At 42.1% G+C, this 22495-nt stretch overlaps 3 protein-coding genes across 3 annotated transcripts; 2 read left to right on the top strand and 1 right to left on the bottom strand.

The window, feature by feature from the left end:
- The first annotated feature begins 21 nt into the window (after nucleotides 1–21).
- On the top strand, nucleotides 22–5853 carry gnb5a (guanine nucleotide binding protein (G protein), beta 5a). Its single transcript, XM_069687269.1, has 11 exons — nucleotides 22–202; nucleotides 733–869; nucleotides 999–1040; nucleotides 2028–2104; nucleotides 2208–2340; nucleotides 2635–2778; nucleotides 2880–2971; nucleotides 4134–4182; nucleotides 4270–4366; nucleotides 4447–4613; nucleotides 4701–5853. The coding sequence occupies exons 1-11, from the start codon at nucleotides 67–69 to the stop codon at nucleotides 4710–4712; spliced, it is 1086 nt and encodes a 361-aa protein (XP_069543370.1). The 5' UTR covers nucleotides 22–66; the 3' UTR covers nucleotides 4713–5853.
- A 177-nt stretch (nucleotides 5854–6030) lies between these two features.
- On the top strand, nucleotides 6031–16013 carry ap4e1 (adaptor related protein complex 4 subunit epsilon 1). Its single transcript, XM_069687281.1, has 21 exons — nucleotides 6031–6325; nucleotides 7203–7274; nucleotides 7395–7518; nucleotides 7719–7792; nucleotides 7865–7986; nucleotides 8098–8257; nucleotides 8357–8523; nucleotides 8613–8686; nucleotides 8778–8900; nucleotides 8980–9089; nucleotides 9178–9317; nucleotides 10155–10267; nucleotides 10388–10506; nucleotides 11811–12113; nucleotides 12522–12633; nucleotides 12735–12873; nucleotides 12952–13207; nucleotides 13365–13904; nucleotides 13986–14176; nucleotides 14261–14421; nucleotides 14519–16013. Exons 1-21 carry the CDS (start codon nucleotides 6185–6187, stop codon nucleotides 14677–14679), a joined length of 3402 nt encoding a protein of 1133 aa, XP_069543382.1. The 5' UTR covers nucleotides 6031–6184; the 3' UTR covers nucleotides 14680–16013.
- A 430-nt stretch (nucleotides 16014–16443) lies between these two features.
- Nucleotides 16444–21581, bottom strand: LOC138613552 (aromatase-like). Its single transcript, XM_069687261.1, is given in 10 exon segments — nucleotides 16444–18451; nucleotides 18531–18772; nucleotides 18858–19020; nucleotides 19099–19213; nucleotides 19286–19400; nucleotides 19472–19648; nucleotides 19763–19983; nucleotides 19985–20141; nucleotides 20234–20444; nucleotides 21412–21581. Coding segments are annotated over 9 exon segments (1590 nt in total). The 5' UTR covers nucleotides 20385–20444; nucleotides 21412–21581; the 3' UTR covers nucleotides 16444–18202.
- Between the last annotated feature and the right edge of the window lie 914 nt (nucleotides 21582–22495).

Here is a 22495-nt window from a genome sequence, read left to right as displayed (position 1 = left end):
AGCATCAGCTGTTAGCTCCGCTTTAAGCCTTTTCGCTGCCGATCGCTGCCTGCACAAAGGAAATATATGAGATCCCCTCTAATCCCTGAAATGGCGACACAGGAGGTACAGCTGAACGAGACTCTGACCCATCTCAAAACGGAATCGGAGACGCTGAAGACGAAGCTGGAGGAGGAAAGGGCGAAGCTGCACGATGTCGAGCGTGAGTGCTGAAAATGGAGAGGCCTTAGATCACCTCCGCGATCACAGTGGGACGGGACGAATATCCGCAAAATACTCCGATGTTACAGCCAAATGTATTTTAGCGAGAGGGGAAATGTGGCCAGATGTACAGGGGCGTGATTTTATTGTAACTGACCACAAGCCTGTCGCTATCTCAGGTTTGACAGGCGACTTAAAAAAGCTGTTTGTTTTTCTCCCCATTTTACAGCCCACTGCCTCCATCCAAATTCCTTCTATGTAGTCCAATTGTGTGTCTGGCAATAATAGTGTTGTTAGATGTAAATACGTAAAAAACACAAATTTAACCTGTATTTAATGTATGTTATATGAGATGCTGCCATGAGCTAATGAACATGACAGATGAATAAAAGATTAATACAATATTTCTCTGCATTAAGGCCCACTGCTGTTTAATCCTGCAGGGAATAACCAGCAAGGGGAGAGCTATACAGCAGAAGGTTTAATGTTTTGTGCATTGTGTGGTGTGTGTGTGTGTATGTGTGTGTGCAGTACATCAGGTGGCAGAGAAGGTGGAGGGGCTGGGTCAGTTTGTCATGAAAACCCGGAGAACCCTGAAGGGACACGGCAACAAAGTTCTGTGTATGGACTGGTGTAAGGACAAGAGGAGGATCGTCAGCTCCTCTCAGGTCTCACACACACACACACACACACACACACACACACACACACTGTGCTCTCTTTGAACTCAGCTATTTAAAGAGCCACTTTGTTATAGGATTCATTATTTTGTACTAATTTATAATCTCTCGATGCAGGATGGAAAAGTGATTGTATGGGATGCTTTCACTACCAACAAGGTAACTTCTCTTTCTCAGTAAACGGCTGTTTTATTACAGAATGAAATGCTTTACAACTATTTCACATTTTTAAACCCATTCCTACTGCATCATTATATAGCAGTGTTTTAAAGATTCTCTCTTTGTCAAAGACAACCTCCTGAACATCCTTAACTATTGTCTAAATCATTGCGTCCTAACCTTTTGGCTTCAGACCCTTCAAAATAAAGCTACAAATAGTTACTTGTGAGGTCATTGCACCAGTCTGATATTAATTGTGAGGTTGTTTTATTATTAGGAGACGTTTTATTTCAGGGATTTTTTATGGCTCTGAAAGGATATAATCCATATTGAGTTTTTGGTATTTTAGAAAATAAAAGCAAAAACAAAGAAAAAAGTGAGAAAAATAAACAAAACTTTGTTTTACAAAAATGTATATTAAGACCTTAGCCTACAGTATAGGAACCTCTGGTCTAAATAAGTCATCATTTTAATGAAGTTGCAAATAACAACAAATCTAACAGCAGAATCTTTTAATGTAAATGATAAACATGAATGTAAAAGATAAATTGCACATATTGGAGACATGGATATTTGTGTGTGCACGGCTGCTAAAACAAAGGTTTTGTTAAATATTGCAATTCTTAAAAGTAGCTTATAATTGGGTTTCTTATTTTCCCCAGTATCATATAGAGTATCAGATCTATGATGCATAGTAGATAGGAGTCACGTCCACGTCAGCAGGATATCTACAGTAATGCAAATTTTGCTTAACCCCCTTTTTATGGACGAGGATCGAGGAGAGGAGAAAGCTATCGTGGTTTTAGATTGTACCCGAGAATGTCTGAAAACATCTCTTTAAAATCAGTTAATAAGGTGTTTGATGCTGGACAAACTGTTACACATTTAATGTGTGCAAACTATTCTGCTCTAATTAAACCTAATGAATGTGATTGATCTCCCTGTCCCGGTGGGGCTCTCACAGCTTCGTCTTTTGATGTTTTTCAGGAGCACGCTGTGACAATGCCGTGCACCTGGGTGATGGCCTGCGCCTACGCCCCCTCCGGCTGCGCTGTAGCTTGTGGGTGAGTGTCTTACTATCTGTGTGCGATGATCCAAATGTGGTGTTTCATCTGCGTGGTTTTGTGTGGTTTTTTTTGTTAAACTGGTCGTTGTTTGTCTTCACAGGGGCCTGGACAACAAATGCTCTGTGTATCCTCTGTCTCTGGACAAGAATGAGAACCTGGCAGCCAAGAAGAAGTCGGTGGCCATGCACACAAACTACCTGTCTGCCTGTAGCTTCACCAACTCCGACATGCAGGTGAGAATATCTAATACACACTAAAGTTTAGAAAAATATGACACTGACATTCCAACAAACTGCTTTTAGTTCTTTCTCATTATTAATTAGAAATCACTGCCTCTGTATTGCAGTGTCAGGAGCTTCTTCACTTTGTTAATAATTCACAGCAGCCAATTGCTCCTGGTTTGATATCCTGCTCACATGACTCCTCACTCAGCTCCGACGGTCCATTTATAGCAGCCTGTGAGCCCATTTTTACCAAACTTCAGAGCAGCTGTTATTCTCACTCCTCTTTGTCGGCTTGTTTTAAAGATCCTGACGTCCAGCGGGGACGGGACATGTGCATTGTGGGATGTCGAGAGCGGGCAGCTGTTGCAGAGTTTCCATGGACACGCAGCAGACGTGCTCTGTCTGGACCTGGCCCCCTCTGAGACTGGGAACACGTTTGTCTCAGGGGTGAGGACACCTCCTCCAACACCTCCTCCTTTCATGCTTTCACTACAGCTTATCACTATTGATTATTACATGTATTTTTACATTGTTCTCTGTCACTGCAGGGCTGTGATAAGAAGGCCAATGTGTGGGACATGCGTTCAGGACAGTGTATTCAGTCCTTTGAAACTCATGAATCGGACATAAACAGCGTGCGGTAAGTCAGACAAATATAGCGTGTGTAAATATGTATGTGTTTGACAATCTATAAAATTATTCTTTATAAAACACAACACTAAATATAGAAATTCAACAATCACAGTGAACACTGCTGAGATCTCTTTGTTCCAAAATGCATACTTTTACTTTTTACTGTAGTGCATATGCTCTGGGGCTGCCCTCATAAAGCATGTACTTGTACAACATTGTTCTTTAATCCTTTACAATATTGCTAATACATCTATTGCAGCAAAATAATCTTATTAAATAAATAGTTTCCTTTGAGATGTATAACATGGCCTTTGCTGAGGTCTCATGAGATGCACTTTATCTTGTAATCTTGAAGTTCTCAGTTTTGTTCTCTTTGGCGGCACTCTGGTGATAAACAGTAATTGCAGGAGCAAACTTCCCAGATATTCCAGACAGTGTTGCATGTGTGACGTCCATGGTTGGCTCCGGTTGTAACTATTGATTTTCCTTGATGACGGTCGCTTTCCTTTTTAGAATGTTTGCCTTCATCTGAGCGTCGAGTTTGTTTCTTTTTCTTTGGATTTTCACTTATTGTTGAAGTTGTATCTGTAGTCATCGATCTTTTCTTTGTTTGTTCAGCCATAGTAGATTACTGTTTACTCGCAACACTTGCAGAGACCGGAAAAGCAGCCGCTTAGGCTCAATCACCATTGTGTTACCTCATTCGGCGATAGATAGTGACTTAACAGACATTTATTTAAATGAAAATCTTTAAGGTCAGAGGTCAACTCGTAGAGCTCTTATGTGTAGATATATTCACAGTAGTAAAATTACATATTAATTTCTCTGTCATTGTTTTTTTCATAGATATGTCTGTGTAATGTTTCTTCCACTGTGCATAAGATCCAAAACAACACGCTGTCTTTCACACAGACGTAGAAAAACTACATTTCACTGACATGTTTTAGGACATTTAGATCTTTTTATTGCATAGTAAACAGTGGAGGAGTATTTGTATTGAAATGCAGGCTCTGTTTTTCTTTCAGCCTGTTTAATCTTAGTCACTGTATCTTTTTCTTATTACCACAGGGAGTTGCTAAAAGTCAGCTATATTTCAGTCCTACACAAAGAGGCAGTAAGAGAGTATTTAGTACCTCACTGTGGCTGACTGTTCTTTTTCTTTTTTACAGATACTATCCCAGTGGAGATGCGTTTGCCTCTGGCTCAGATGATGCTACAGTAAGTAATGAGATATTTGCAGCTCAGAGTGAAAACAAAACAAATTGAAAGTGTTATTTAAAATTCAAACACTGACCTTTGTTTCAGTGCCGCCTGTATGACTTGAGGGCAGACAGAGAAGTGGCTATTTATTCCAAAGAGAGCATCATATTTGGAGTGTCAAGCGTTGATTTCTCTCTCAGTGGTAAGAACGGTACACTTTACAATTATTATTTAGTATTTTAGCGTATATTAGAGTTTTAAAAGCATTTGTTTTTCTTTCAGGACGGCTACTGTTTGGCGGCTACAACGACTACACCATTAATGTTTGGGATGTTCTCAAAGGAACACGAGTCTCTATTCTGTTTGGACATGAGAACCGCGTCAGTACGCTGCGTGTTTCTCCAGATGGGACGGCCTTCTGCACAGGATCCTGGGACCACACTCTTCGGGTATGAGATGTCTGCTTACTGATCTGACAACCTTGAAACTTGTGACCTTTGCTGGTGATGTCTTATAATGTCTGTTTTTCCTTCCAGATCTGGGCTTAAAGAGGAAAACACAAAGGATTACATGGTAGACAGACCTACAGAAGACACACTGACGTTTCTGTTTGCTAGAGTACAATCACAGAGATAGAGACTCAGATTTGGGTTGTACATAGAGCATATCAATAGCATTGTATATACTCCAGTCACATGGCCAAGAAAGGTTTACTTATTTCAGAGAGCAATTAAACCAACTGGCACGCTTGTATTACAGTATGTTTGAAAGAGAATTGCACAGAGGTACTTATGGTTACGACTTAAGATGTAAAATGTATATTGCAGAAAATAACATTGGTAGTGACTCGCATCAGTCTAGGATAGAAGTGACACAATTAAGTGATGTATTGTATGTGCCCACATAAAGGACATTACTTATTTATTTGTTTTTTTGCACAAAAAAAAATATTGGAGGAATGCAGTTTATGGAAGGCAGTGGGATACAAGGAAACAACATGTGCAGGAGAAGCAGTTATAAAACAGCTTCAGCTTCACTTGTCTAGACCGACTCATGCCGCTGACTGGGGAAAGAGAAGAGTCTCTGTAAATGACAAATGTTGGAATATGAAGGATAGTCAGTTAGTTTGGCTTGTAGAAAGGAATAACATTAGTCTAAAGCCCAATGAAAATAATGTGGTATATGTGCATTTAAAATATTATAAAAGTACAAAAGTACAAAGTCTGTAGTTGAAAAATGCAAATATTTGTGTTTTAAATCCTCTCCCTGTACGCCCCAACAAGCCTTCTTTATTCTTAACAGCCACTCACCTGCCTATATGATTCCAATATTAAAAAAAGCACATTCACAGGTAAACTATACTAGTATATGGAGTTGTTTTTCCATCCCTTTGATTTTAAAATATGGTTTACCTCTCATCTGTTTGTTTCCATCTGTTGAGGCCACTTACTGCTCTATGTGCACATTCAGTCACTGCAGACACCCTGACCCTGTGGTCCCCCACTAGATATCTAAATACAAAGATATAAAAGATGTTTAAATTCTTAGAATGTACTCCCTTTCATGCAGTTGTCCAATGGCTGTAATTTCATATTTACTGTAATTATTTTATTGTAGTTTAGTGTACAGTTATACAAGGGACTGTTTATCAAAGTATTACAAACATAATAAACTGAGTTTTGAATATCATTTCTGTCTTATTGTTGTTCTTTACCTTACCTTATCGTATTGTAAGACACTAAACTATGTAGACCTGGCAGCCACTGTTTATGTTTCATGTTTCTAATAAAGTTTACCAAATGCGGAAGTGACATCACCAAGGAGTCTCGGTCAGGCTGCTGAATCAAAACAATGGCCGACAGGCAAGCTAGCCCTGTACCTCTTGTGATCTTTTATATGTTTAACAGATAAAGTTCACAGACTCTGTGTAAAAAAAACTTTTACTGGGATGGATAGATGATTTAACAATTGGGGTTTGAAAGAAGAAAACAGCTGACAAGCCCCGCGTTTCGCTGACAAAATGAGCGATGTTGTGGAGAAGACCCTGACAGCTCTGCCGAGCCTCCTGTCTTTTGACTCCCAGCCTGGATCTGCAAAACTGTCCTCCACCTCAAAACTGGGAAACCTCATCAGAGGCATCACTGAGCTAACGTCCAAACATGTACGTCTGTCCTTTAAAACTGGAGCTTAGGTGAAATAAGATTAGCCAGCTGATGGTGTGATCAAGGGTTAGCTTGGTACGCTACCTATGCTAACTCAAAAAGCTGTGTTTATATCTTTAAACCCACTTCCAATTGACAAAGTAGATTTCTATACTAAGTTTCAGACAGATTTTAAGAAACATTCTCAATTCTGTTATTGTGTTGTAATGTGGAAATACAGGTGAAATCAGAGCTGTTACTATTTGAAAAAAAATTGTCCTTGGTGGTGCGTTCATGAGCTTGTGTTATGCTCTGTCATTAGTAATGTTAGAGTCAGCTGCCATTAGTGTTTGTATTCTCAAACTGTGGTAGAGGAAACTATAAAACCTGTAGGGCAAACATGAACGTCTTGTTAAATTGCTGCTTCTGTTCTTCAGTCATTGCTCATGTCCTGAATGTTGTAAAATCCCACAAACACTTGAATGCATCAATTCAAATGATAAACAACGAATAGTATTAGATAAATACATTTAATGTTCTCTGTGATGCAATACGTGCTGAGCAAGTCTCTATAACTTGGTCTTCATTGTGAACTGGCAATGGTTGATGTTGTGTGAATGTATCAGATTTTTTGGTTTGATTTTTAACATCATTGTAAAATATTCAAATACAGCAGAAAAGTAATTGAAAACTGCAATGAATTAATCAATTTAGTAACACAGTGCTGCAGGTGTGTGTTTTATATTCATGAAATATGAGAAAACAACACTGAAAATTAGAAAATTAAATGCTATCAACTAACAATTGATAGATATAACAGTTTATATTTTAATGACCAATGCCATGTCGCAGCTGTTGTTTATAATTTATATGTTTAATTGTGTCTTTCCTGTTCAGGAGGAGGAAAAGCTTATTCAACGTGAACTAACGGCTATCAAAGAACAGGTGTCCTCCCCTAACACCTCCATGGTAGGAGTCTTCTCATTCTCTTTGGTCTTGCACAAGAAACCAGATTATTTGCATTAGTCCAGTGATGCCTGAAAGTATTGCTGTTTTTTTATTTCTTCCTTGTTTCCTAATCTCATTCAGAGGCAGATGAAGGAGCTCATGGTGAGAGCGATCTACTGTGAAATGCTCGGTTATGAAGCCTCATTCAGCTACATTCATGCCATCAAACTGGCTCAACAAGGCACCGTGCTGGAGAAGAGAGTCGGTAAGTTCTTTTGTAATTAACTGAAAAGCTTAGTCAATCCTTACACAGAGGCGTTGCAATACTCATGTAGTTGCATCAACACAAGGTGCATGTTTTTTAAAGAACTATCTTTATTTGTCATCACAACTGCTTTGTTTACTTAACTATAAAAACAACTCCTCTGCATTTTGCTTTGAGCAAAGTTTGTGTGTGATTTACAGGTTACCTCGCTGTGTCTCTGTTTCTGAATGAAAGTCACGAGCTGCTTCTTCTCCTCGTGAACACAGTATTAAAGGTGGGTGGTATGTTTGTACAGCATTTGTCATCAACACCGAATAAGAGATGTTGACATGTTTTTTGTTTCCAGGATCTTCAGAGCACAAACCTTATCGAGGTGTGCATGGCTCTAACTGTCGTCAGCCAGATGTTCCCCAAAGATATGATCCCTGCGATTCTTCCTCTGGTCGAGGAGAAACTTAATCACCCAAAGTACGAAGTGCTCTTTTTTTTCCAGTGTTGTTAGTAAAATGCATTCAGGGTTATTTATTTGTAATGTAAAGCGGATCATGATTTAAAAGGTTTCTCGTTACATATTTCTAGAGAGATCATACGACGAAAAGCCGTCCTGGCGCTGTATAAATTCTACCAAATCGCACCAAATCAAGTTCAACACATCCACAACAAGTTTCGCAAAGCTCTGTGTGACAAGGATCCGGGTGTCATGACGGCTTCACTGCACATCTACTTACAGATGATCCAGGTAGTGTGTACTATTTATTAATAAAACACTATACAGACATGTTGGTTTGATCTTATCTGCTGTAATCCAATCATGTTCCGTATTTTTCTTCTGTTACAGGAGAATCCAGAAGGTTACAAGGACCTGACGGGAAGTTTTATTACGATACTGAAGCAGGTGGTGGGAGGCAAACTGCCCATGGATTTTAACTATCATAGTGTCCCGGCTCCATGGCTGCAGATTCAGCTCCTCAGAATACTGTCCTTACTGGGGAAAAATGACCAGAGGTAATTCTTTTGTTTTATGCTGTCATGTAGTGCTGGTCTGTGGACTCAAATTATTGCAAGTTGTGAGTCTGTCCTTTTGTTTTTCTCAGCACCAGTGAGATCATGTATGAAGTCCTCGATGAGTCCTTACGAAGGGCAGAGATGAATCATAACATCACCTATGGTAAGTTGTATTTAAATACCCTATTTTATAAACTTGGATTTTTGACCTTTATCTAATCCGTCTCACTTTCTTCAATCTCTCTTCTTTCCAGCAATATTATACGAGTGTGTAAAGTGTATTTACACAATTCATCCCAAATCTGAACTTTTGGAAAAAGCTGCAAAGTGCATCGGCAACTTTGTTCTGTCACAGAAGATCAATCTGAAATATCTGGGTAAGATCCCATAAAACATTTAAAGTTTAAAATCAATATATTCACTGTAGTAACTCTGTATATTTGCTTATTACTGCAGGCTTGAAGGCCCTCACCTATGTGGTCCAGCAGGATCCTAAACTGGCCCTGCAGCATCAGATGACCATCATAGAGTGCCTCGATCACCCCGACTTCATCATCAAGCGCGAGGTAAACAAATTCTGGTGCAGGCGGGATTTTGGTGTCATAGAATTGTAGGGTGTAACAACACTTTGGGTCACTTTCTGTTTTCTTGTAGACACTGGAGTTGCTATTTCGGATCACTAACGCCCAGAACGTCACGGTCATTGTGGAGAAGATGTTGGAGTTTCTGCGAATCAGTAAAGACGACTACACTACAACTGACCTTGTGGGAAAGGTCGCAGAACTGGCAGAGAAATATCCTTTCGTATGTTGATCATTACACCCAACCCACTACTTCTCATATATATTTATGAGTATTTATAACTCAGATCCTGTTACACTGTTTCTGCATTGTCTAAATTCATCATATCAGTTGTATATTTCTTAAAATGTACTGTCTCTATTTGCTGCAGCTTGTCAATTGACTCTAACACAGACCATAGCGCAACAAACAAGCTCTTTTGAAGCCAGTGCAGAAGTTCCTTACACCTGCATTATTTCCAAAAACCAGCAGAGGGCGATATTACTGTTTGCAAAAGGAGTCTTTTTGTGTTAGCTGATGGGAAAATGACTCCTAATGACCTTATGGTCTCATTCACTGGTTTCTTTCTTCTTCGATAAATCATGATGTTAATTTTATAAATTATCCTCCAAATTAGAGTAAAACAGAGGCTTCAACAGGGTATGCTTTAGGGAGGGGCTACCTTTTGATTGATAAGTCACTACCACAGTTACCTCTCAGAAGGGATAGGGGAGTAGCAATGCAACAAAACATATCCTCTCCGGATCCCGCTTCACCCTCTTGCACAAATTGTGCAGCTCAACGGTGATCCACTAATGGGTAATGTCACATTTGCCACATCCGCTTGTTAATGACACTTTATGGTCACAAACAGGCTTTATTTCCATCCTGCTTCTGACACAAATGCTGTTAAGACACTCTGCAAGGGTATTTAAATCAGAGGACTCTAAAGACAAACATGATGATGATATAATTTAATTCATTTCTCCCTTTAATTAGATGATGTTGTGTTTTATTAAAACCTTGTTTGTTCCCTATATTGTGATGATTTTTCCTATATGCTGCTCTACATATGCACCAGACAATGAGTGGTTCATTGAGACCATGAACACCGTGTTCTCAGTGGGTGGAGACATGATGCAGCCTGACATCCCAAACAACTTCCTTAAACTGCTGTCTGAAGGTGAGAGAACCGGACACTCAGCTTACACTGTTTAGTCCTGTGTTGTGATATTTAAGTGCAGTAATTTAACGCTAATAATGATTATTATTCTTTTTCTCTAATCTCTCTGTCATGTTCCAGGATTTGACAGTGTGGAGGAAGACAGGAAGTTGAGGCAGTTTGCTGTGGATTCATATGTTTCTTTGCTGCAGGACGGGCCTGGCAAACTGCCTCAGCGCTTCCTCCAAGTCATCAGCTGGGTGAGTGCTGATTGTACAAGAGCACTAAGAGCAGTTTGCATCAGTAGGAGTAGTCAGACACTTTGTCGTTGAAGCCAACAGCATCACACAAAAAAAGAACATTAAATTAAAGCTTAATTAAAGAACATAAGGGGTAATGTAACAAAATAAAACAGTGACAAACAACAATAAGTAGGGATGCACGATATCGGTATCAGCCGATATTGGCCTAAAAATGAACTATCAGATATCGGCCAACACGCCGATATCCGCCGATATAATTAACCGATAAAATAATGGGCTGCTGCATACTTGATTAAATGCCCGACCTCGGCGCAATGTCCCTGGTGTGAAGAAGACCTGCACGGCGCAGCGTGATGACCTCACGTGTGTCTACCTGCAGCATGAGAGAGTTAGAAGCCAAATTGTCCGTGGTGTGGAAGTTTTTCAAAGTGTCCGAAATTTGCAATGACTGCTCAGCTTCGGTGATGCGAGGAGGAGCCAAGGCAAAGTCTTTCAACACTACAAACTTGAAAAACCATCTCAAGACCCGTCACCCCGACCGTTGTAACAAATGTGATAAGAGTATCACCATTATACTGTACGCTAGTTCCAATACAGAAGAGAGTTGATGATCTCTGCAATCAGGTGTGCGGGAAAAAAATATCGGTATCGGTAATCGGCTAAATGAGTTGTAAAATGTCGGCATATCGGATATCGGCAAAAAATCCAATATCGTGCATCCTTAACAATAAGCATAAATGATGAAGTGCGTCCTAATAGCTACATACATGAATGGCAGCAGCAGGTTTAGAGTACAAATAGTGCATTGTCAAGCAGAGTATTGTACAGTATAAAGTGCAAATTGCTCAGTCAGTTCCAAGCAGCCGTTGAAAGGTGTGCGTGCGTGTGTGTGTGTGTGTGTGTGTGTGTGTGTGTGTGTGTGTGTGTGTGTGTGTGTGTGGGGATGACGGATTCTACAGCTTAGGGGAAGAAGCTGTTTGGCTGTTAGTCTGTGTTTTAATGGTCCTGTATCTCTGACCTGATGGCAAGGGAACAAACAGACGGTGGCCTGGGTGGGTCTTTACTTATGCTGCTCGCTTTCTTGTGAAGTCGGATAGCATGCACTATTTGCAGGTCTGGGACCAGAGTTTCCATTCTTCTTCTTATTACCCCCCAGGCCAAGTCCTTCTGGTTCTGTGCTGTGCAGCTGGGCTACCACACAGTTACAGAGAGACAGAGGAGACTTTCTTTTTATGTCATGAGAACAAGAAGCAGAACAAGCTAGGGGAACACTCAAGCTTTGCCTCTTTTCCCATTCACAGGTCCTGGGTGAATACTCCTATCTAAGGGAGGAACTTGAACCGGCCACAGTCCTGAGGCTGCTTGCCAAACTGCTGGACTCAAAGAAAACCACTAGTGAAACCAAGAGCTGGGTGCTCACAGCGATGACCAAGCTGTGTGCGGGCGGGGCGGGCGTTTCTGTGGCCCAGGAGGTTTCTGAAACCTACAGCAGCTCCCTGGACACGGTGCTGAGACAGAGGGCTCAGGAGCTGCAGCACCTCAGCCAGGACTCTGAACTACGAGAGAGGGTGCTGCCTCGAGACGCCGGCCTGGAGTCCATTGAGGTAAGAGGGGAACATGCAGGGCTGCAGGTCTACAATAATGACGATTAAGTGCAGTTGAAGAAACCTTGAAAAAACTTGAAACATTGAATGTGGGCTGTTGTTGAGGATGTTTGTGCCAAAATAACCTGCTTACACTTGCCCTCAATGACACACAGCTAATTGCAGCTGTTGTAGCATGTCCAGAGAGGTGTGGTAGGTCGGGTTTGCCACAGAACACATTTAGTATCAGACTTGTTTTCAATCAAGCAACGATCCAGAATAGCAACACTATACTAAAGTGTATAAATGATTTATATTGCATGAAATGAGATTTTGCAGGTAATTAAATATGACACATGTAGTTGACACGTCCTGCAGGACTTACCCCAATGAAGTTTAAACTTGCAGCTGTTGTTTGTTGGTTTCCAGGTGGATTCCTCTCTCTCATTTCTGGATGGGTTTGTGTCGGAGGCGTTGGCTGCGGGCGCCGCTCCATACAAGCCTCCCCATCAACGGCAGGAGGAACTAGCTCAGGCAAAAGGTAAACTCATTTGCATACTCTGGCTGTGGCAGATTTGGCATAGTGTGCGTGCGCATGTGTGTTGCCTTGTTTTGATTTGCTCTGCTGTGTTGTCTCCTCAGCTTTGAGCCTGGAGCCGTACGGCCTGTCTCTGCCCATCAGCATATCCTCCTGCAGCATCGCCGACAGACAGTCTCCCACACTGCTGTCCATCAGCTCCGGTCTGTCAGGCGACAGCACCGACCTCTCACACAAAGGAGGGTGCGTAGATACAACATTCATCTCAGTTAAAGTAGCTCAACGTTAATGCACGGACTCACGCTTTGGTTTTCTTTTCAGCTCGACAACTCTGAAGCTGGACGGTGTGAAGCGGGTCTGGGGGAGGGACGGCTACCTTGCGCAGAGGGAATCTGTGGAGGAGGCCGCCCATGTCGAAGTTCCCAGTCCCCTCCGCTCGCCCAGCCAGCAGGGAGAGGCTGCCGGTTCACACAGCCAGACCCCCACTCCTACAGCGACCCCCGAGCCCGAACAAGAGAAGCAGCAGCTGGCCTCTTCTCTGTTTGTCGGCCTGAGCTCCCAAAGCTCTGTGTGCCTGGTGAGCTCATTAACTCTTCCTGCTTGAGGCAGAGCAAGACAACAAACACTGCAGATGCATGGTGTTATAACTTTGTCATCTCTTACTTTATTTTCAGACAGGGCTTATGTAAAACTATATTGATATATAACTAATTGATATAATGTTTTCTTAAAAGATGGGAAAATCTGATCTGCCGCCTCAGCGCTTCAGGAGAAAAGCCAAAAGTCCGGGCTCGTCTTCAGGCACCAGCGAGTCGACATCCAACTCTCTGGTTTCTCCTCCGAGCGCCGTGGATAACTTGTTGTGTAACAGCCTCCTGGACTCCACCGTCTCCTCAGAGCTGGCTGTTTCTTCCCCAGAACCACCACCACCACAACTCTCTCAGGGCCTCACTACTGCAAACGGCACCTGTGATGCTGAGTTAACTGACCGGGACGTAAAGGGAAGAAGCTCCGCCCTCATTAAGGATAATGGCGTGGTAGCTGCTGAGGACTCGGACAGACCTGAAGATGTGTGTCTCACTTCTCATCTTCCTGCCGAACTCTCAGGACTCTCACACTCAGAAATCTCTCCTCTGTGCTCCCACCAAAGCTTGGATCTCTCCGCCTGTCAGGTGCACACAGAGGACTCTTTAACGCTTGTTGTTTTCATCCACAACTCCTCTGCCTCTGACGTTCAGCAGGTTCTACTACAGCTTGAATCAGACGAACTTGAGGTATGTTAATTATTATGCAGAACATTTGTGGTGAAGCCTTATTAAGCATTCATATTAAATGGTGTTTCCTTGTTATTATAGGTATCATGTGTGTGTGACGGTCCAGTGCAGGAGTTGAGAAGCGACAGTGTGGCAGTGTGTCAGTACACATTAACTGTGAAGAGGCCTGCAGTTCATGTTGAAGTGTCTGGGCTGGTGTCTTACCAGTTTCCTGTTGGGACGCCTCAGTCGGTTCAGTTTTCTTACAAGCTGCCTCTAACCAGCTTCATCAGGTGAAGTATTAACTCTTTGTATTTACAAGTATGGCCGCACAAAGGTGATTGGATGCTGACCGTGTGTTCACGTGTTTCCTTCAGACCTCTGACGGTGTCCACGGAGGAGTACGGGACGATGTGGCTGGCGTTTGCTCACGATACGAAGCAGAACCTGGCGCTGATAAGTGAAGGCCAGGAGTCTCTCACGGCCACTCTGAACGTGCTGAAGAAGAAACTTCAGCTGCATGTCGTCGAGATCATAGGTGAACAGGCTTTTACTAAACAATTTACTAAAATGCCGTCTCCCTTGTGTTTTTCACCATTGCCTTTGTTTTTCACCTTCATTACTTCCCCCCTCAGGTATGGAGGGCATTGTAGCTTGCCGGCTCCTCCAGAATCAGCTGTGTCTGATGCACTGTCGCGTGCATGCGGGAACGCTGGCTGTGTGGCTGCGCTCTCCGGTCCCAGACCTGCCCGACTGCCTGATCTACCACTGTCAGAGAGCTTTACAGGAGCACTGAGCCCCCCGACTGCAACACTTACACTGACACCACTGAGCAACACGACCACCTGATGACCCCCCCCCCACCTGCTGAGGAGGAAGGTACACAGAGTACAGAACAGGACACAGGGCAGAATAACAGTGTTTACTATTTCTTCATCTCTTCTTCGATAAGTTACTACATGTCTTTTTTAAACCACAAACCATTTATTTTTAACTGCTGAATTGGTTGAATAATCAGGATCACAATAGTATGAAAGTCATGGCAGGTAAAAGAACCTCAGGGCCAAAGAGAGTGTTTTTACTCTTCTGACGATGTTTCAGAACAACACTAATGTCTTAAAATGATGACAGGGCTCCATGATGACTTGAAAACTTCAACGATTGTTCGTGAAATGAATACTAATACTCTCTGTGTATGTTGTTGGTGTTTAGAAAAGTCATTATATTTCTACAGTTGTTTTCCGTGTCCCAGGTCAGGAGAGGATAAGTGCGCTTTTTTTTATTCTTGACATGATTTTTATGTGACATCCTCATTTCTAGGTTTATCCTCATCTTTCATTAAACCTCATAAACTTGCAATACAATTACACAGATGGAAACGGAAAGTATAACACATGGTGCTGCATGTGACTGGTTGATGTTTTCTATTAGGTGTTTAAAGGAGAAAGTTGATATCTTTCAGAAATGCCAAATTAATCGTTTTTTGGAGGAGAATTTAAAAAACGTCTTCTTTTCTAGAAGATTTGTTGTCTTAAAGTCCGAAGTTTACGTCCCTTTGTGTCTAAGGTTACATCACTCTCACATTAACCTCCGTCTGCAGAAGAAACACGTTTCTGACATTTTTACTTTATCGTAGCGATTCAGATCTCATGCCGCTGTCCGATTGCCACCGTGAGGATGTTTTTATGTGTTGCAGATGCTGCCCTCTTTGTGCTCTGAAAATCATGTTTCTGTTGTGTCTGAGAGATTCAGTGGATTTCAGTGGTCCTGGATTATTATATTTTTGTATCAATGCAGTATTAAAAACATATTTATTGGATTTATATTCTTACAGAAAATATTTTATATTAATTTCTCTGAAAGAAAAAAAATCATTGTGCTCCATGTGCTGTTTGATTGTTCTGTGGCGGGTTCGACCTGTTTTATTTAAATCATCCTGAAGGGAAAGTTTACCACTATGTGTTTCTTTCTTGCCTGTGTCCTGATGTGAAGCTAACAAAGTGTCTCAACTTAACCTGACGCCTTATGTTTAATGCCATGGTGGCATTTGTTTGATTTGTGCCTGTGGTACAGAGAAAATCCTAGTTTCTTAGAGTGCCTGTCACGACTTTCTGCTAACTTATAAATAAATTCAACACATGTAAATCTACTGGATTTTGACTCATGAATATTTATGGTTACATGCTGTGCCTTAGGTCTGTAATAGCTCTGAGTTAGATATGCTAACTTGAATTGATGTCCTCCTTACTTGTTATACTTGCCAGATGGAAAAAAATATTGCAAATAATTTCTAAATTAATTCTTTTACTGAAGCATTTTTCCTGTCTCACTGGGACCCTAAAAAGAAATAATCTTCTAACTTATCTACATTCCCTTTTTTTTTTAAATTAGGAAATATGGAAGATAAAAACAATAGATCAAAGGAAAAACAAATAAACAATAGAAGCCATACTTTCTATGTTTTAAAGTTATAACATACTTTTTTTTTTAAATAAACCAGCAAAGATAAAATAAAATAATTAACGTTCCTTTTTTATTACAAATATAACATGAGAAATCATTATGAGTTGTTAATGGTTTTAATTGGTTTCAAACTTATATTTATACAACGAATATTTTACACATTTCATGACATTTACACCTCTACATACTGTATCATACATTAACTTAAAGCTCCTGTGAGGAACCTTCAGTTTGTATTGATTTTGGCGCCCCCTGTGGACAAAGCTGTACCTCTCATCTCTTTGCTGATTTTGTCCCGTACATACTTTCTTTAACAGTCACATGTATCCCTCACTTTAAATGTTTGCCCTGAAAAATGTAAACAAAGGCAGCGTGCAGTTAATCGCTTTGTCTGACACCTTCCCCCCCGCCAGCTGTTTCAGGCATTAAAAATAACTATATAGAAATAATCAATCTGGTTGCTGATTGTCTGGTTTGCTTAAGTAGGTCTTATAGAGTCATCAGAATTAACTTGAGTCTTTTTCATAACCAGCGAAAAACTCCTCACAGGAGCTTTAATAATCATTGAATACAGTTACACCTCTGATGCTAAAGCAAAGATATGCTACATGCAAAAGAATAAACCATCTCTGAATGCTATCACAGGATTGAACTCGATGACCAACATGAAGAGTAGCTGTAGCTCTTAATGTCACTCAAGGTCTGTGACTATAGCTTGTTGGCACCATACACATTTATATACACCAGTCAGCCATAACACTATGACCACCTGCCCAATCCTTGTGTAGGTCCTCCTTTTGCTGCCAAAACAGCCTTCTCAGCTAGCAGGGAACATTCCCATAACATTGGCTAACATTATCTACAAGTTCTAATTAGGTTTGAAAGAAAACATTTTAATCTAATATTCAGAGAACCTTTTAAGGATGTTTATCTTTTCAAATAAAGTTAAAGTTGTAGCGTTAAAACTTAAACTAAGACAAAACGTTTTAACTGCAACATTCTGAAGATATTTTCAGGATGTTATTGAGGCCTGGGATGTCAGAACGCCTTTTATAAAACATTTGCTCGATGTTACATAAAAACAAAGGTGCTTACTGCAACATTCTGAGGATGTTTTCATGATGTCAGTACGGCCTGAACTATCAGAACGTGATTCATAAAACATTCCTGAAATGTGATTTGAACATTCTCACTGCAACCTGCACCTGCTATTAAAGGGAACATTCAGGGAACCAGATAAAAACTTCCTGCTCAAAACATTACCAGAAAATTGCACGTAACATTCTCAGAACATTCTTAGAACAAAAAAGAGGCATGGATGGATGGACTCCACTAGACCTCTGAAGGTGTGCTGAGGTATCTGGCACCAAGACGTGAGCAGCGGATCCTTTACGGCCTGTAAGTTGCAAGGTGGGGCCTCCATGGATCGGACTTGTTCATCCCACAGATGCTCGATTGGATTGAGATCTGGGGAATTTAGAGGCCAAGTCGACACCTTGAACTCGTTACTAACATACCCCAGGAGCTGACAGGGGCAGTCATTCACTTGACTTGTCAGTGGTCATAATGTTATGGCTGATCCACCCTGGTTTTCTACACAGCAGCCAACAGGAAATGAAGCTTGCACTGCTCTGAATCTACTAAAACCTTTAACTGTTTATGTCATAGAAAGCAAAACATCTGCTGTGACATCACAACTTCAAAGCTCCTAAAGCACTAATAACTGTTACACAGAAACACTGAGTTATGCAGTTTGTTGTTACACATTTGTACAACCTCGTCCAAAACATTGCACATGTAATGTACTTCAACAAATGCAATACAACGTATTGATGACAAGATGTGACCTCTGTGTATCAGTGACCGTGTGGGGGTCGTGTTGTTCGAGGGACGAAGCGCATGGCCAGGCTGTGCTCGTCCTCCACGGGCTGCTGCGACAGGTTGTTGGTCTGCCTGATGCTGTTGAGGGTGCAGCCTTGGCGAGGGCACACGGTGTACCGAGACAACAGAGCCACCAGGATGGCCTTCATCATCACCATGGCGACGTGTTTGCCCACGCAGGAACGAGGCCCGCTGCCGAAGGGCTGGAAGTAACGACTGGGCACCTGTCGGCAAACACAGGAGGTAAAGACTGTTTGTTTTTACAGCCGCAGATTGTTGCGCGACACTCTAACGCTGACTTACTGTTTTGTCGAAGTTGGTCAGGCTGAACTCTTTGGGCTTCGGGAAGAATTCAGTCTTATGCATGAGCCCAATGTTGAGAATGATGTTTGTCCCTTTTGCAATTTTAGTGCCTTCGATGTTGTCGTCCTCCAGAGCCTTCCTCATGGTGAAATCCACCACGGGATGAAACCGCAAAGACTCATTGATGAAACTCTCCAGCACTTTCAAGCTTTGATAGTCCACGTTTCCATCGCCTCTTTCACCTGAGGACACAATGCAGCATTCAAGGATCGTCCGAACATTTAGACTTTCAGCTGAGTGACATTAAAACAGCACACGTGCTCTTACTGAAGACTGTGTTCATCTCCTCCACTATCCTCAGCTCCACGTCTGGGTTCTGCTTCAGCAGCATCAGCATGAAGAAGAGGCTGATGGAGAGCGTGTCCGGCGCCGCGATCACCATCTCCAGCACGCACTGCCGGACGTCGTCTGGAGACAGCTCTCCGTGGTTCTGCGATCAAAGGAAAATGAAGGTATGCGGCAAACACACAACATCATCAGGATGGTTGACTGATCAGAGGAGGCGAACCTGAGCAAAGATGAGCTCTGTTGCAAAGTCGAGATCTTCATCCAACTTCTCCGACTCGTTTATGATCGTTCTTTTGGTCTCGAGCAGGCTCTCCATCACATCCTGCAGCTCTTGGCTGAAACACAAAGATTTTGGTTGATAAATCACAAGTCGAGTGTTGGATTATTGAGCTGCGTGAGGATCTTACGCTGCTCGCTTGTGCTTGTTGAACAGCCACCCGATCTTGAAGAATATATCAGGCTTTATGAGAACCGTCTGCCAGGTCTCAAAGTAGTTCTGGATTTTCATCAGCAGGTCTTTTTCTGAGGAACAAAAACAATCAGAAGCTGCAGAAAATACACCGTACTGTACAGACAGTGAGGAAGCAGCTGACCATTTAGCGGCACCCTGAGGAACAGCTTGTTGGAGATGTCCACCACTATGGCTCTCAGCAGATTTAGAGAGTCCACGTGTCCGGAGGGGTCCGTCATCTCCTGCAGGCGCTCCAGGTGTTTGGCTGTGGAGCTGACGCAGATTCCCACTGTCCTCTGGAGGCCGGGTCCCGTCAGAGCTGTAAAACAACAGTTGAGGAATTCACATGCAGAGAGTGAGGGTTTTTTTTTTTACAGCCTGTTAGTGAAAGAGGTGAAAGAAGAAACAACAAAACTCTTGACTGGTTGCTCACCTTTAGAAAAATACACCCTCACTTTTCTCCACAGCTGGACGTCACTGTTAAAGATGATCCCCCTCCCTTCCATCCCGATGCACTCCAGCCCTGTTTTGCTCCCGAATCTGGCTGTGTAGTGCGCGCTCCTCAGAACATGGTACACCGCTGACGACCTGCAACAGCAGCAAAGCTGTCGGTCATTACACACTCACAGGACAAACAGAGTTTTAATCTCCAGAGACTTTCCTGCTGAGAATGAGGGTCTCCTCGCCGTTGATCCAGACCCGGACGATGCTGCCGTATTTGTTGTTGTAGTAGTTGCTGGCTGTTCCGATCCCGGTCCAGATGAACCTGCTGTAGGTGAGGAGAGGGCCGAGTCCCGCCAAGAAGGACGGGCCTCGAGAAAGAAACATGCAGTGATTTAAGCGTAATAATAATGTACCTTTTCTTTTCACTTCTACATGTGGATTAGTCGACACAGTCTCGTACCTGGTATCTGTGACCGGCTCGATCTGCTCCACCTGGTGAAGACCAGCAGCAGCAGCAGCAGCAGGAGCAGAAAGGCGGTGACTTCAGATGATGTATCAGCCACCATGGGGCCAGCAGAGGTGAGTCTCTCCGGCGGCAGCATCCCATTCATTACTAAAGCCAGGGACACACACCTGAGCGTGCTGAGCTGTGCTCATACAGCGTCTGTCTCCTTTAACAGACACACAAAACACCCGTGAGTCAAAACGAAACTGTGGACGACCTTTCTTTTTCATCTTATGTCCTTCAGTGTAGCTCCACACCGGCACGCATGAAACCAAAACACGCCCACGTGAAGCTTTATGATGGACTGTTTGTATCGCTGCTATGAGATCGCACATCTGATATCTCACTGCAGCCTGTGTTCAGGTTGACAGATTATTCCAATAACAACAGGTTTGTCTCATAACATGAACGTATTATCCTCAGATAAGTTCATTTAACCCTTAGACTGTTTAAGTAATTATTATTACGCTGAGCTAAAATGTAAATAGTGTGAGCTTCCTTCTCTCTTTATTCCTCACGCTCTTCTTTCTTCATGAAAAACAGAAAGTTGAGCACTTTTCTGGAAGTTTCCGCGTAGATTTGAGATGACAGACTGCAGATCTTTAAATCTGAATGAATTTTTCTTGATTCTTAAACTGCAGGACCGTCACACCTGTGTGATAAATGTCCAAGCTCACACTGTAACTGTTTGACCATGTGCCGGGGTGCCAGTTAGGTTACAGCCTGACAATACTGAAGTCAGGTTTTGTGAGTCGGTATCTTTTTCTGAAAGTAAACCGTATAAAGGTCCCAATAAGAAAAACTATCTAGAACCCAAAACAGACACTAAAACACGATAAAGCACAAATAAATGTGTTATTATTTCATGAGGGAAAACAAGAACAAAAGTAAAGCGTTCCTTCCAGAAGCATTTTTCCTAATAAACACAGGTAGACGCCCCGCCAGTGAACATAAAGTACGTCCATTTCTTAATATGTTTTCTGATGTTCCCTTCAGTGTACTGACTAATACAGGTACAGGAACCTCCTCATAGTTAGATCAGGATGGGTTAAAGTATTATCCACATGATGCATTAAGACTGTTCACATCTTTTAATCCTTCATTAATCCCTCTAAATATAAAATAGTACTCACTTTGCTCGTCCTCCCCTGCTCCTGACAGGTTACACTGCAGTCTGCAGAGACGCAGTTCTTCCTCTTTGCTTTTAAAGATGATCAACATTCTTCTACCACATAAATCTCAGTGATTCAAGTGTTTATAAATGCCCCGGTTAAGCCTTCGCTTTACCGGTTGCTTAGGAACACTGCCTCTTCGGGGGTTACAAGTACCATTACACGGCCCAACGCTGAACAAGCCAGATGCAGGTCTGAACCACCGAGCTGCTTCAAACGCAACAAAAAAAAGAGTTGTTTTTTTCATTCATGAGAATGCAAAACCAGCAGGTCTTTCATCGGGTCTACTTTTCCTTACTTCACATTTCACTGTTCAAAAGAAAGAAACCCCAATGTCCCATTCATCAAGCGAGGAGTCTTTTCAGGGGGAAATTAATCAGCTGGGTCACGCTGACCTGTGTCAAAGGGAGCAGGGATTTACTCAGCAGTTCAATAAAGGGACGCAGGAGGAAGAAAAAATGATCACTGAACCTTAAAGTCTTAAAAGTGTCATTCAGAGTTAAAGCTCAGTGCTCCCCTACTTTAAAAAAATGAGGATAGATGCACATATTGGCTGTCTGTCAAACTGGGTACTGATGAAAGGCTTGTTGATGAAGATGCTGGCCTCACACTGAAGGGTTGGATGTGGGGCTTTTATCCCAGGTTGGCTGAGACTGACTGGATCTTTAAAACTTTCTGGAAGTGGAGAAACTTTGATGTTTCTTGTTCAAGTGGAGAATAATATGTAACTATTGTTCTATATTTAGAAATAAATAGAGCAAAAAGATAAAAAACCCATTTAAAAAGAGGAGATTTCAGCACACACGGACATCCACACACGCACAGTCTTTTACCGAAAGTGCTCTGAAAGCTCTTTTGTGCATCCGAAGAATGCTCCCCTTGTTCGCAACTTATTTATTCCACTTCCATGTAATTTTGTGTGGGACGGCCTGGTGACATTGTTGAGCCAGAATGATGAGAAAAAGCACGATTTGTTTACAATGTGTCATTCGGGAAATATGTCTATTAAGGGCGTCTGAATGAAGTGTGTCTATAGATCTTAACT

The sequence above is a fragment of the Semicossyphus pulcher genome, unplaced genomic scaffold, assembly GCF_022749685.1.
Source record: "Semicossyphus pulcher isolate SPU_LCO1_2020_fin unplaced genomic scaffold, fSemPul1.0.p SCAF_8, whole genome shotgun sequence".
Lineage (NCBI taxonomy): Eukaryota > Metazoa > Chordata > Actinopteri > Labriformes > Labridae > Semicossyphus > Semicossyphus pulcher.
Note: the sequence above shows the minus strand (reverse complement) of the source record. Positions and strands in the feature narration are given on the sequence as shown.

Coding starts and splice junctions, on each gene's coding strand:
- gnb5a (XM_069687269.1), top strand. CDS start 67: ATGAGATCCCCTCTAATCCCTGAAATGGCGACACAGGAGGTACAGCTG. Junction 2,105..2,207: donor GGCTGCGCTGTAGCTTGTGG/GTGAGTGTCTTA, acceptor TTGTCTTCACAG/GGGCCTGGACAACAAATGCT. Junction 2,972..4,133: donor TCGGACATAAACAGCGTGCG/GTAAGTCAGACA, acceptor TCTTTTTTACAG/ATACTATCCCAGTGGAGATG.
- ap4e1 (XM_069687281.1), top strand. CDS start 6,185: ATGAGCGATGTTGTGGAGAAGACCCTGACAGCTCTGCCGAGCCTCCTG. Junction 6,326..7,202: donor CTGAGCTAACGTCCAAACAT/GTACGTCTGTCC, acceptor TTTCCTGTTCAG/GAGGAGGAAAAGCTTATTCA. Junction 8,524..8,612: donor CTGGGGAAAAATGACCAGAG/GTAATTCTTTTG, acceptor TGTTTTTCTCAG/CACCAGTGAGATCATGTATG.